General features: G+C 36.7%; 1 protein-coding gene across 7 annotated transcripts in view; it reads right to left on the bottom strand.

Moving 5' to 3' along the window:
• The window catches only part of MAP3K20 (mitogen-activated protein kinase kinase kinase 20), a 175,192-nt gene that overhangs the window by 56,804 nt on the left and 104,540 nt on the right, over positions 1-13,848 (bottom strand). For all 7 annotated transcript variants that reach the window (XM_082465365.1, XM_082465369.1, XM_082465363.1 and 4 more), the window contains exons 8-9: positions 9,593-9,679; positions 4,232-4,306 (exon numbers count right to left, since the gene is read on the bottom strand). In XM_082465365.1, the coding sequence (XP_082321491.1) occupies positions 4,232-4,306; positions 9,593-9,679 (162 nt within the window). The remainder of the gene's footprint in view (positions 1-4,231; positions 4,307-9,592; positions 9,680-13,848) is intronic.

The raw sequence follows: 13,848 nt of genomic DNA, 5'->3' as shown, positions 1-13,848 counted from the left end.
AATAATATTTTCCCTACACTTGATCATTCTTGAGATAAGGTAAAACTTTCTGTAATTGGATGGCAAGTATCCCTGAAAAAATCTTAATTTTATAGTTAGAATATGCTCTCAGATGGAAATTATCAAAGTGAACATTTAGAAGGTAGTAACAATGTAGAATTTTGTGTTAATATTTAATGAGTATTCTGGTTACAGAATACAGCATTTGGTCTAGGATCTTCCTCCGAAGGGGTTTAGGTTCCTTTTATGTATTATGTAGGCTTTGCTTACTTAAAAAGGCACAACCAGAACAATTTATTAAGCATCTCTATACATTATTTGTTATTTTTGTTTTATAGATAAGGAAGATCAGTCTCAGAAAAGTATGAATTGCCCAGTATCACACAGGAAGCAAGTTAAAGAACCAGGGTCTATGCTCTTAAACACTTCAAAATGTTTTATCACATGAGGGTAAGATATTACTTCCTATCAAACTCAGGGCTTTAACTATTATTTTTTTCTCCTTTAGAAATATCATTTTAGAACTTGAACCAATACCCACCTTTACTTCCTTCTTTTCTTCAAAAAAAATTTTTTGAACACCTGGTGGAAGCCACTGGAATGATCCAACATTTATTTACCTAATAGCAGCTTTCTCTTGTATATGTTTCTACTTCCTCATTGCAAAAGAATATATTTCTATAGGTGAGCTAAATATTTTAATCTATGTGTTAATACTCTAGAGTCTAAGGACTGAAAAAAAAAGAAATAAAATATATTTTAACCAACTATTGCTCTATCTATGTGCATAGAACTGGCACCAACTTCTGGTTGAATTGCTATATACTTCTAGCCAGAGAACTAAAATGTGCCTCTCAGGAAATAAACCTTGGTCTGGCCACTGAGTCAACAAAAAATTGCGCATCTACTTACTAAATTTATGGAAGATGCTATAGGGAAACAAAGAAAAGCTAGCTCTATTCCCTCATGGAGCCGGTAATCCATTTAGGAAGAAAAGATATTTTAAAAAATGCAACAGCACAAGATGAGGCAGTAGCCCAGACTATGGTTTTGGAAAAGAAGTAGTTAGTATGGACGGGGGTAAACAGAATAACCAGGGAAGGCTTGATGATGAAGTAATCAGGGCAGAAAAGAAAAGAAGGAAAAGAACATGTTCAGGGAATAAAGAAGGTGTGTAAGGTGTGTCTAGAGGAGAGGGCAATGAGAGAGTTAGAAATGTGAGCTGGATGCATAATCAAATCAAATATAGAGGGCATATATTATTTGTATCAGAATAAAATGCCATGAATTTAGGAAATAAAAATTGATCTCAAATGTTCTTCATACTTCATTGGGCTAGAACACAAGATTCCTCTGACCCTACAAAAGGGTCAGCTTACTACATGTTAAGTAGAGACATGCCAACTTCATGGCATCAACTCTGGACCTAATGTCCTTGTTGTGTAGGTGTTTACACTATCATTTAATTAATACACCATAAATGTATATTCTTAGAATTTTAATTAATGTAGTACAGAGTTTCTGATTAAGAAACTCAAAACTTGCTTTGCATACTGAAATATAATTAAAATTACAGAGATCTAGTTGCATTCATCTAATTCAGCACACATAACTTCAGGTGAAATTTCTACTTATCGGAGAGAAAAATACTACAAAAATTACCAACTGTGCCACAACGGACATATAAGTGGTAGAGTATGAAAAGGGTAGTATTTTAATAGTATAAAATAAATGTTCTACAGAAAGCTTGCAAATAGCCACTTACAGTTTCCACTGGATTAGTTGCAAAATGCAGGCATTTCTCTTAATGCTTAAAAATCCCCATATTCTAAAAAATCACACACTAAAATAAGGCCTACACAGGGGCAGGACAGACCATTCAAAACCTATCAACTTTGTCACAAAAAAACTAATGAAACAATAATAAACCTAAATAAAAATACTAACAGTTTAAAAACTGTTAAATTCCTTAATAAAAAATAATACTAAGTAAATATAGGACTCTTTAAAAAAGGGTGATGGTAGTTTGATGAACAGGAGTGAAAGCAGATTGAGGCTGCTGGTTCACCAGGCCAAAGGTGAAACGCACAAGGCTGGGGAGAACCAGCAACAAACTCTTCCAAGACAAAGCACCGCTCATCCCAGCCAACAGGGAGCACGTGGGGCAGAGGGACCTCTTGGGTCCATGTCCCTTGCTGTGCTACTGGCTGCACTACTGTGCTTGGTGTTCAGCTGTTCTCACTTGTGGTGTGGAACAGTGTGCTGAAAACCACTGCTCATGATTCAACATGAATTCTGCCTGATACTAACACAATCCCCATATTCACCAAGTGTTACGAGTTACTCCCACTAGACAAAAACGCAGGTTTCCGTATTGGTGAATTCAATCAACCCAAGTTCAAACAGGCTACTGAACCCGAGGATGGTTGGGTGGGCTCCTGACTCAACTATACCATTTGATATATGGGACTTGAGCATCCGTGGATTCCACTGGGGTCCTGGAACCAACTACCCCGCCCCCCACCCTCCCAACCCCATACCGAGGAACTGCTGTATATGTTATCATCATTCATTCTTCTTGGGGGTCATACAGGAACTGCGTTTAAATTAAGGGAGAAATTCCATTCTTAAGTCTTTCTTTTTAGATCTCTATTTAAAAGGTCAGTTTGTAATACACCTATTTCCATGAAAAACTGGACAAATTTGAACTATAAAATTTTGGTTCCTTTCTTGAGTGTATCTCTTTTATTATTATTATTTTAATTAATTAATTTTTGGCTGCGTTTGGTCTTCGTTGCTGAGCGCGGGCTTTCTCTAGATGCGGTGAGCGGGGGCTACTCTTTGTTGCGGTGTGTGGGCTTCTCATTGCGGGGGCTTCTCTTGTTGCAGAGCACGGGCTCTAGGCGCAGGTTTCAGTAGTTGTGGCACATGGGCTCAGTAGTTGTGGCTCGCAGGCTCTACAGCGCAGGCTCAGTAGTTGTGGTGCAAGGGCTTAGTTGCTCCGCGGCATGTGGGATCTTCCTGGACCAGGGCTTGAACCCGTGTCCCCTGCATTTGCAGGCAGATTCTTAACCACTGCACTACCAGGGAAGCCCCCTATTATTTTTTTTCCTAAAATATTTATTTATTTATTTATTTATTTTTGGCTACACCAGGTCTTGGTTGCAGTACGAGGGCACGCAGAGTCTTACCCAATGGACTACCAGGGAAGTCCCTTGAGTGTATCTCTCTTATTCCAATATTTAATCTGTGAGGATCTTTTTTATTTTTTATCTTTTTATTATGGAAAATTCCAAACATACAAGAAAGTAGAGAGAACAATATAATGACCCTCCATATACCTATCACTTCAAAAATTATCATGGATGACGGTATTTAACCTATACCGTCATCCATTTTCCTTCACTTTATTTTGAAGCAAATCCAAGACTCGCCTATCATTTTACCTATAAACATTTCTGTATGTATGTAACAGTCTTTTAAACAGATCTTTGCGGGGAAAGGAAATGAGCCATTCATGCTCGAATGGGATAACCACAGGAAAGCCTTAATTTTTGGAATTTCTCCAACTCTATTGTGATAGCTTAAAAAACATCACTGAAACGCCACAGGGAGTGCGTATCAAGATTCTCTAGAGGTGCTACCTTTGCCTGGTGCTTGGCTAGAAAAGCAATATGGTGTAGTGGTTAAGCACAGGCACTCATGTCAGCTGGCTTGGGCTCACCCTCCAGCTCCACCACTTACTAGCTGTGTGGTCTTGAGCTCGCTAATTAACCTCTGTGTTCATGTGTAAAATGAGGATAATAACACTACCTAGTTCACAGAGATATTCTGAGGAATAAATGAGTTAACATACATAAAGTGCTTGGAACAGTTCCTGGCTTACAGTAAGCGCTGTGTGCTAGCATCTGTATAACATGAAGGTGTAACAGTTACTATTAAAGATTAAAAACAAGGTAACAGAATTCTTTTTTATGGACTCAAGAATGCCAGAGTGCTGTAAAAAAGACCCAGTAACGATTTCAAGGGATCAAGAGAAGTAGATGTCAACAGAAAGCCTTCACACTCCATCTGGGACTCGGAAGAAGAGCAACCCAGCTTTGCTTTGTAATGAATTTTATCACCCCAAGTTTTAAAAAGTCAAAGCCAAACAAACAAGTGAAATTTCAGAACAACAACAACAAAATATATGTGTGTGTGTGTGTGTGTGTGTGTGTGTGTGTGTGTGTACCTTGGCATCAGCTTCCCAACACTGATGTAACAGTTCAGCAAAACTCTTGGGGCAACTGCTTGGAATGGTTAATCTCTGTAACAGGGAAAGAAAAAATATATCAAACCGAAACAAAACAAAACACAAGGATTTTCTCATTAAAGGAAGGAAATTCTAATTGAAAGGTATACAAGAGTTAATTTAGTAGCATAAACAAGACATAAAATTTAAAACTTGCATTGATTAATATGTGACTGGCGAGAATTTACATTTAGGTTCATAGCATCTAATCTCTAAAGACACTTTACCGTTTTCCTCCAAAATCACAGTGGATGAAGAAATAGGGTTCAGCACAAGTGCAACAAAATATAGAATCAAGTCTAAAAGAAACTGCAGTACGAGAGGGACAAGTTGGAACTTAAATACTAAATCTAAACCACACATCTATCACTGTATTTTTATAGGCAACTATGAGATATGCAAACAGGCCAGGTAACTAGGAAAACAGTTCGGCTTTGGCAATAGGTGTACAACTTCTGAAAACATCTTGAGCACAGTGATAATTTTAAAGACGTGTGCATTTTCTCAGCAGCAAATGAGACATTCTGAATGGATGACTCATTATGGCTTAGTTTTGGTCAAATGCATAAACTATAAGGACTTGATAGAACAAAGATTATAATGTGAGGATTAGTCTTGTTCTAACATTGTACAGCAGTGGTTCTCATAGGACATGTAATGCCCCCAGGGGCAGTTTACAGATCTACAGAGACATTTTTGTTTTAAAGTCTGGAGGGTTGCACCTGGAGCAGATCAAGAATGCTGGCCATCTTTCAATATATAGTAAAGCCCTGATTAAAAATTCTCCTGAATTCCACCAAACTTCAAATGCCCTGTGTGCATTCATGTGAGTAAAACAAGAAAACAACGAGGCTTATAATTTTCTGAGCCTTAGAATCTGATTTATAAATAGCGTATTTTAAAAAATATTTTTAAAATACACTGAACATTCTATGAATGCAACTACTAAATAAAATAAATCAAGGGCAGATTGATTTTTGCATTATACATAACCTTACCAAGATTTTGGGAAAATGTTGCCTACAACAGTGTTGCTCATGGTACTGGAATCATTAATACAACCCATTTCTACTCTGCATTTGTAGCTGTTGAATTCTATTTATCCATAGGTGGAAGCATCTAAAACTGTTCCATTATCACCTCTACTGTTGTTAATAACCTGAGCATTTATACATTGCAATACATATTTACTTCTTCCTTATATTACATTTAGAGCATCATGTTGACTTAAAATACAATGTTGTACTACCTCTGAATTTCATTTCAGGGAAGAAGACGAAGCATTAACATAGTTGTTATAAAGAGAACATTGGGTGTGATAGAGCTGAGAACCTCTGTACTAAGAAGATTTATTTTACAGTATTTTTTGCCAAGAAGTTTTGCAAATAAAAAACTGAAAACAATTTAGTTGGATTTGGGGGAGGCTACATATAAAACTAGAAAAACAGTTGCCTTGGCAAGAAAACAGACAATCTATATTTGGAATTAAAATAAAAATAAACCAAAATAAATAAAACTTTAAAGCAAAGTAAAAAAAAAAACAACTCTCCAACTTAGAGGCTACACTAAGCATTTTTAAACTTCTGGTCTTGTGATTTCATAGAATAGAGCAAGATGTAGTAAATGGTACTATTATTTTACTGTAATGCAAACTGGAAACCTTTTGATGAAGGTCAAAAGGGAAATCAAGTGTTTACTTAAAAAAAAAAGTAAGATGGTTGGGGATGGCAACTAATAAAAACAGACAGTCATTGCAATTATGTGACGGAATGTACTCCATGTGTAATGAAAAATAAGTTTTCATAAAAGGTAACATTTTCAACATAACTTTAGCACAACATTTTCCCAAGAACTGAAATGTGAACTGGCTGAATATGGATGTTGATCTTTTCTTACTGACAAACTTTTTAGATACCACATATAAGACATTATAAAAGGAGACATAATTATTTTAAATTATCTGAGACGGTCAAATATCAGTTAAATCTAGACTCAGACACTTCATGTAATGGATTATTTGGGAACACTAAAAAGTACTTTAAAAGAGAATCTAAAATATTTAAGTCCTGATTACGTAACTGTGGGCATTCCTAATTCATTAAAACATCCTGAAATAACCAGATATTAGCACCAGGTTTGCAACACTACTTAAAACTTAAATATTTTAAAATAAAACAGTTTCAAATTTAAAATTAAAATATTTCCTAATCACTAAATTAGGCATGATATTTTTTAAAAAGATCACATTCTTTTTTGCACCATTTTCAACATAAGATGCAATAATTATTTTTTAAGTCAAGTTTATTATCTTTTTTTAAAGTGTAGTCAAGAACAATGGATTAAGTTTTTGAGGATTTCTATGTTAACAAAGAATAGTAATTTTGCTACTTAGAATAAAACACACTTAAGCATTTATAAAGATAGAAATTATAATGCCAGAACATTCTGAATGACTACTAATTGAGTTTTATGGAAATTACAAAGGCAGATAGACATATCCGTAAGATTTTTAAAATTTATTAGTAATACCCTCTTAATTTCATGCCTTCTATAATATAAGAGTTCACTGTTTGCTTTGTAAAGTTTAACAGTGCTTTATGGATTCTAGTTTCAATAGGATTTAATAATAGGAAAAATGATTGTTTGAAGACCTTATTTCTTTATTAAGGGTTTGGGATCAAAGGTCTTCAGATATAATTTTTAGAAAGTATTGATCTTCCTATAGATGCAAAAAGCAATCCTAAATGGTAAAACCAAATAAGGTGTAGAGTCTGGTTAACAGTAATGTATCAGTGTCAATTTTCTGGTTTTGATACTATACTATACCTATGTCTCACCAGTGGGGGAAGCAGGGTGAAGGGTACACAGAATTCTTTGTAATATTTTTGCAGCTTCCGATGAGTCTAGGATGACTAGTGTTCTAGTGTGACTAGCTCACATTTAAAATGTCTCTCTGAAAGTTAAACATGTCATTTTTTATTTCAATGAGGCCTCTTAAAAAAAAATATAGCTTTCTCTTTTCAACTCAATAACCCAAGGTATTCCAGAGTAAAAATAACTAAAATAAAATAACTGGAATTTGAAGGGATTTTTATAAATTTTATTTAAGTCAAAGTCTCAATTTTATTATAAAATAAAATAAATCATTGGGAATTATTTTAATGCTATCTCAACAGAATTTGTTTTGGTAATAAGTGCCTCCATTTATGAGGTAGAATGAAGACATTTTCTTGAATGATGACAATGGAAACTACATTTGAACTTAATTTCTATATTCTGATAAATGAAATAAATATGCAGAATGAGAACAGACAAACAAATATCCTTATAATACCCAATTTTCATTAGGTTCATTAGAAAGTTGAGAAAAATTATTTCACCATGTGGGTTTCTTTCAAATGACTATTTCATTTAATAAATATAGTATGTGAGGCATTTGAAGAGCCTCCATCTGTTATTAGCTGATCATGAGATCACACCATGGACACTCTACTTTAGGGGATTCCTGGGGAGAAAGGGGGAGATGGCCTCCTCATATAGCCTGCTGAGGAGATTCTGAAGGTGATTTATGGGGGATTCTCAACCCTCAAGTCAGCTACTCAAAGGCAGCTTCTAAATTCATTTTTCTCTTTGTTTTTAAAGTGCTTTAGATTCACACCTTTTCTGCCCTCCTTTAAATGAAATATTTTAAAATATTAATTACTCTGTCTTATACATATTTGGAGGGTCCAGTCAGCTTTTAAAAAAAATTTCCTCCTAGTTTATCTTGAAATGATACAGAGGGAAAAAATGACATTGAGTGTTCTGCTCCGAAGTCAACAGAAGGTCAATAATCTTCTTCACTCTATTTGTCAACCCAGAACTAAACGTCTAATCATCTCACTGGCAAAAGAAACTGAACAGAATCAAGTGGGTTCTCGTACCATGAGATAATCAGTTACCCTGTGTGTGAGGTCTGATTTAATAGCACACCAGGAATAACCATCCTATTTAATTAAAACAGGGCAGCCTCTGTGAAACAATGAGTAAGACACATTCTTGAATATAACATCTTTTTATTTTTCTTAAATTGGCAGCTCTCTCCCATCAAGTTCAGCTATCATGAACATTTCATCCATTCTCAATGGCTCAGGAGGACAAATTAATAAGGTAACCATGAATTATGTGATCTAAAATATGGAAACTTGGTTTCTCTCAGTCAATAGCAGCTTTTTGATTGATCTAGTTTGCTCCTGCGCTCACGTGGGGAGCGGATCAATCTAATTTTTTTAAAGCGTTAAAAAGGGAATATTGCTACATATTCACCGTTTTGCAAATTATTTTACCCTAAGGCTGCACCCTTCCCTTTTGTGAAGGGCACAGATAAGATGTGGAAATGAAGAAGTTTTGTGAAATAAAGTTGTTTTGCAGCGTTGCAAAGACAACTGCGTGCTTCCATTACTTGATCTAAGTTCTCATAATACCTTGATAATGGATGCTTCATCCTTATGCTGAGAATTTCCATGGCTGTGCGTTTCAGTCACAATTTTAAACCTTTCAAAATGTATTTGCTCTCTTTGATATGAATGTACCATGTTCTCTGATGTTGGCTCATAGGTCCAACTAACGGAAAGCCTCAATTTGTGGGAAGAAGAAAAGCGAGGCTGGGGACACAGCACAAACGGTGTTTACGCCACTGAAGTTCTTTTGAAATGGAAAGGCTCTGCATGAAGAAGGGAACAGTTATGCCACTGCCTCGCCAATTCCAGTGAGGAGCTCATCTTCAATGTAGTGTTCAACGTAGGTGGCAAAACTGTAATTTTTCCCTTTTTTGAAACTATTTTTTCTTCTTTTATTTTTGAAATTCTCATCTAAGCGACAGTTTCTTGTACTATAGTGACTCCTGCTGGGAGAGGTAAGTTGAAGTAGCTGAAGGTCTCTTACAGATATATCAACTCCCGGACAGTAAAAAAGATGTCCTAAACGCAGGAGATGGAGTTAAAACTGTTCCCCTACCTTGGACGCAATGGCTTCTTTCATCACTAAGAACAAACCCCTAGGTTTTACAATTGAGACTGAGAAACTAGTACAGTACTTGTACAATTTTTGATCTACAGCATCACGACGTGAAGCTGCAACAATTAGATGTAAAGGGTCCATTCATGAGGAATAACATCACTTTGACCCTTTGTGTTAGCTCCTACTGCTAATCTTTCCATAAGCGTGAACTTACTTTCAATTTGAAGAAGATGAAAAAGTCTTTTGCAAAACCCCAATACTGTTTTCTGATCTATGTACCTGAATGGAGAATCGCAGTCTTACCTCGTTTTTTTCCACTACAAGCCAAGCTACTTGTAATCCTTCCAGACCTTTAAAGGGGACCTCCCTTGTTAGCATCTCCCAGAGAACCTGGAACAAAAAGAAAATGGAATTTTTATTCTTGTACTTCATATTTTTGGTATATTACTGAAACTTTAACATTTAACTGTATCCAGTTACCAGGCACAACCAACTCCATCTGTAGAAACTTGGGCAAAATGTATATATTCATGCAGAGGACTTCTTCCATATATTTTATATATATATATATATTTTTTAGTTGTTGTTGCTGTTCTTTTTTTATATTAAAGACAAAAAATCTGGTTTAGGAATTAGAATATCTAGAGCCAGGCTTAAAAGTTCATGAAACCAGTGGGCCTCAGTGATTTAACTTTATCTTGTAAATTAACAGAATTCTCATGTATCACCACAAACTAGATTTTATATTTTGTTGGTCCAAACTCTTTGCACCTTCAATCTCTGACAAATCGCTCTATAAGATAATAACTGGGAATTCAACCATATTTTCAAAGGTTCAATAATGGTCTCATAAAAAAAAAAAAAAAATCGAGCGCCAAATCCAAATCACTGGCTATACCACTTACTCCACAATGGTAGGTACTCGCCAAACTGTAACATTTAGATTTCGTGCTTTGGAGAAATCTCTCTCAAAATGAGTCAGTCTAAGGGATTCATTTTCCTCCACTTACCACATAATTTATTATACTATATTCTAAAATGTAATAAACGCCTTATATAAACACATATATAGGCTGTGTATGCGTGCGTGTTCATGTGTGTGCAAATTTATGTTTGTGTTATCTCTCTGCAATCCTTGAGATTAGCAGGATTAATAAATCTGTACTGGAACGCCCAAGCAAAGCAAACTGATGCTGGAAATGCTGAAAACAGCCAATGATTTTGTATTCTCTTTCAACTCTGAGTAATGGAGATTTTTACATTCAGTTTCTTTCTTTATTTATACAAATGAGTATTAAGATTTGAATCTACCAATACTTTTGTGAAGTGCAAAAACAATTATAATTTTATCAATAATAATCGTAATAATAACAACCACTATCATTTATTGAGTGATTATGTTCCAGTTACTCTGTTAAACCCTTTTGGTGTGTCATCATGATTAATCTCAATCCCATCAGAGAGGTATCATTCTCATTGTATAGATGAGGAAACTAAGGCTTAAGGAAGTTAAATAAACTTGCCCAAAGGCACTGAGTTATCAGGTGGCAGAGCTAGAATATGAATTTGCTGTCTCACCCCTGAAGGTCAAGGTCTTGACCACATGTAACTGTAGAGAGGGGAGAGCTACAGTATAAGAGAGAATGCAGGGGGCCCTAGTTTCGGTATGGAACCATGGCAGAAGCGAATTCAGCACCTCTGATTTACACTTCTGTTGTTCTAAAAACAAAAACCCATTTCTAAATAAGAATGTAGATTGAGGATATATACACTATTCAAGGGAATCCAATATCCACTATTTCCTCAGCCAGCGCTCGGTCTTATTGGAGCCATAACATGTTAAATGAATTCTGGCTAATACGAAGATAATTAGCAGCAAAATCAGGGAAATTGGCAGATGCTGCTCAAGCAGGAGGAAAAGAAATTCACCGAAGCCTCTTTGGGTTTTTAATCAAGTGTGTCAGGTACTTCTTTAGAAGAGCTACTGAATAATTCTATCTGAGTCACAGAAGTGCTTAGGAAAAGGTAAGGGGCATCCCAGAAGGGGATGATTCCAGCAAACACTGAAAGTAAAGAAAGGGTGAGAACTAGAACAGGTATGTGGTCACCTGACACAGGGCGGCACGGGGGTGGGGTGGGGGACAGAGGCAGCAAGAGGGCTGAGCAGGAAATGAAGCCCCTCAGTTTGTTGCAATTACCACCGTCCCGGTGTTGGGATTGGGGAGGGGAAGGCGTATGAAGGGCAAGTAAGTGAATGGATTTGGCATTCCTAAGGAGAATGGGAAGAATGACTGCCTCAAATAAATCTAACGCCCTGGACCCCAAAACGTCTAGATAAGCAGCCTTGCACCCCTCCTTCTGGAGGCTGGCCGGCCTGCACAATACACTGCACGTGCGCACACATGCACAAAGGCGGCCTGGGTTTTGTGGGGTAAGATGCAGAACCAAGAGCCTGGGGAGTGACACCAGAAAAAGATTTATGTCATTCTTTATCCCAAAATATTCAGTTGGAAAGTGTCCAAAAATCTAACAAGACCCGAGTTATATTTCTCCGAGGGTTCTAATCCTGGAAAAAATAAGATAGTTTCATTCTACTCCCTCTCTGTGTCTCTAAAGAGCTACCACAGCTGAGGGAGCCACTTGATGGATGTGAAACTGGCAAGGATGGCGGGGATGGTGTCCTTAACCACTGGATCCTGAAGCCCAAATGAGGTCTTTAGTTTAATTCCACGATCAGCACATCTCAAGATTTCCTATTATTTATTCACCATTCAGAAATGTATCAAAAAAGTAGGTGGTATGAGATAGGACAACAGCTTTTTCTACTGAACAAAATGACATTTGGCACAAAAAATGTAACTTTGTTGAGGAAGTCACTTAGAGGTCAAAAAGTGTATTAAACTATGACTGAAAATATCAGTTATGGAAAATGCAGGCCAAACATTATTGTGATCTTTCACCTTAAAAATATTTTCCAACTCATTTTATATTGAGACGTCCCCATGTTTAAACTGGGTTCACAAGGGAAATTTCTATTTTCAGTTTACAGAAGAGAAACTTGGACAAGGCTGTGTACTTTTCCTGCCTTTTCTTTTACAAACAATGGAAAGCCATTACCTGAGCCGGGCTGGTTCTGGAACAGGGCTCAGAGACAAGTGAGGCAGTGATGCTTGTTCTTAAGCCACTCTATTTTCAAAGCTGGTTTCGGCTGAGAAGCTTCTGAGAAGGTAATCCTTTCTGCATTGTCATTAGGAGAGCTTTGTTTTTAAAGAGTGGCTAGGTCTTGAGTTCTCAGAAGGCTAATTCTTCAGTGATTTTGGCTCTCCTGAAGTCTTTTCTTTTTCGTGGATAATATCCTAAACACTCCTGGTTTAGTCCTTCAAGAGAAGTCACCAGAAGGGAATAGAAAAAAAATCTACTGCCTTATAAAACAGAAACAATTTCCTGCCTAGCGAAGCTTACCAGCGCAGAAGCAAGGATCACAAGATCCATTTCTGGCATTTCACCAGCACGTTTATTCCAGGGCTATACAAGGCTGGCTAGTCTCCTCATGTGTTAAGAAGAAACAGAGGTCAATTAAACTGGGGAGGGCTAAGGACTTTGAGACTATGAAGGGCTAAATTCTTACAGCAAGTCTGAGAAAGAAAAATAAAAAGCAAACATATATTGGGGTTTTGGGGATGGGTTTCAAAAAAGGGACAACTGTTTTTTATGTTCTTATTCATCTGCATGTGACTGCTGTGTGGGTGGGAGCTCAATTAATGGAACAGGCTTTTAATGAACCCTGGTATGTTTTCTGCAAACAGATGCACCTACTGACAAAGGAGTTCTGGTTACTCACCTGTTCTGAAAGGACATCAAAAATTCTAAATGCCCGCATTGCTCTCCTAGATATCATTTTCAAGGTTTATGCACTATAAACTTCTAATAACTGTCCTCTACTGCTCTTTAAGGGAGTACCTACTTTGGACATGTAACGCTATTTTCATTAAAAAAAAAAAACTGTGATTGTTTAAACAAAAAGGCTCAGTAAAGCATGCCTTGTACTTTTTCTTTCACTAATGGTGTTAATTGACAGTACTATGGGAAGGGGTCAGAATTAAATAAAATCCTAATTTGTCATTTATAACTAAATGAGCACATGTGCACTTTTCTGAATGGAATTCTGCTGATGCAGCTATGGGGTAAGAATAACCAGCATTCCGAGTAAACCCCTCTCTTTAAGATAGCAAAAGAGTAGCCCCTGCTTTAAAACTAACATGCAATGGGAAAGAGTGAGAATTGTGGTCCCTTATCAAAATACTAGGAACCGTTCTTCAGCGATGTGGCTTCTCTTCCAATCTGGAATAAGAGGGTTCCACAGGGGTCTCAAAGGTCAGTCCGCTACAGATGGCAGAGTGGTTTTAACGGTTTTAAAGAGTTGTAAAAAACAAAAGAATATGCAACAGAGACTGTAAGTGGTCCTTCATAGTCTAAAATATTTACTCTCTGGCCTTTATAGAAAAAGTTTGCTGGCTCCTGTTTCCACAGGATAAAATGAGACACTAGTCCCAAGAAGC

This window comes from Balaenoptera physalus, assembly GCF_965194825.1.
Source record: "Balaenoptera physalus genome assembly, chromosome: 6".
Lineage (NCBI taxonomy): Eukaryota > Metazoa > Chordata > Mammalia > Artiodactyla > Balaenopteridae > Balaenoptera > Balaenoptera physalus.
This window is presented reverse-complemented; position numbering and strand designations above follow the sequence as displayed.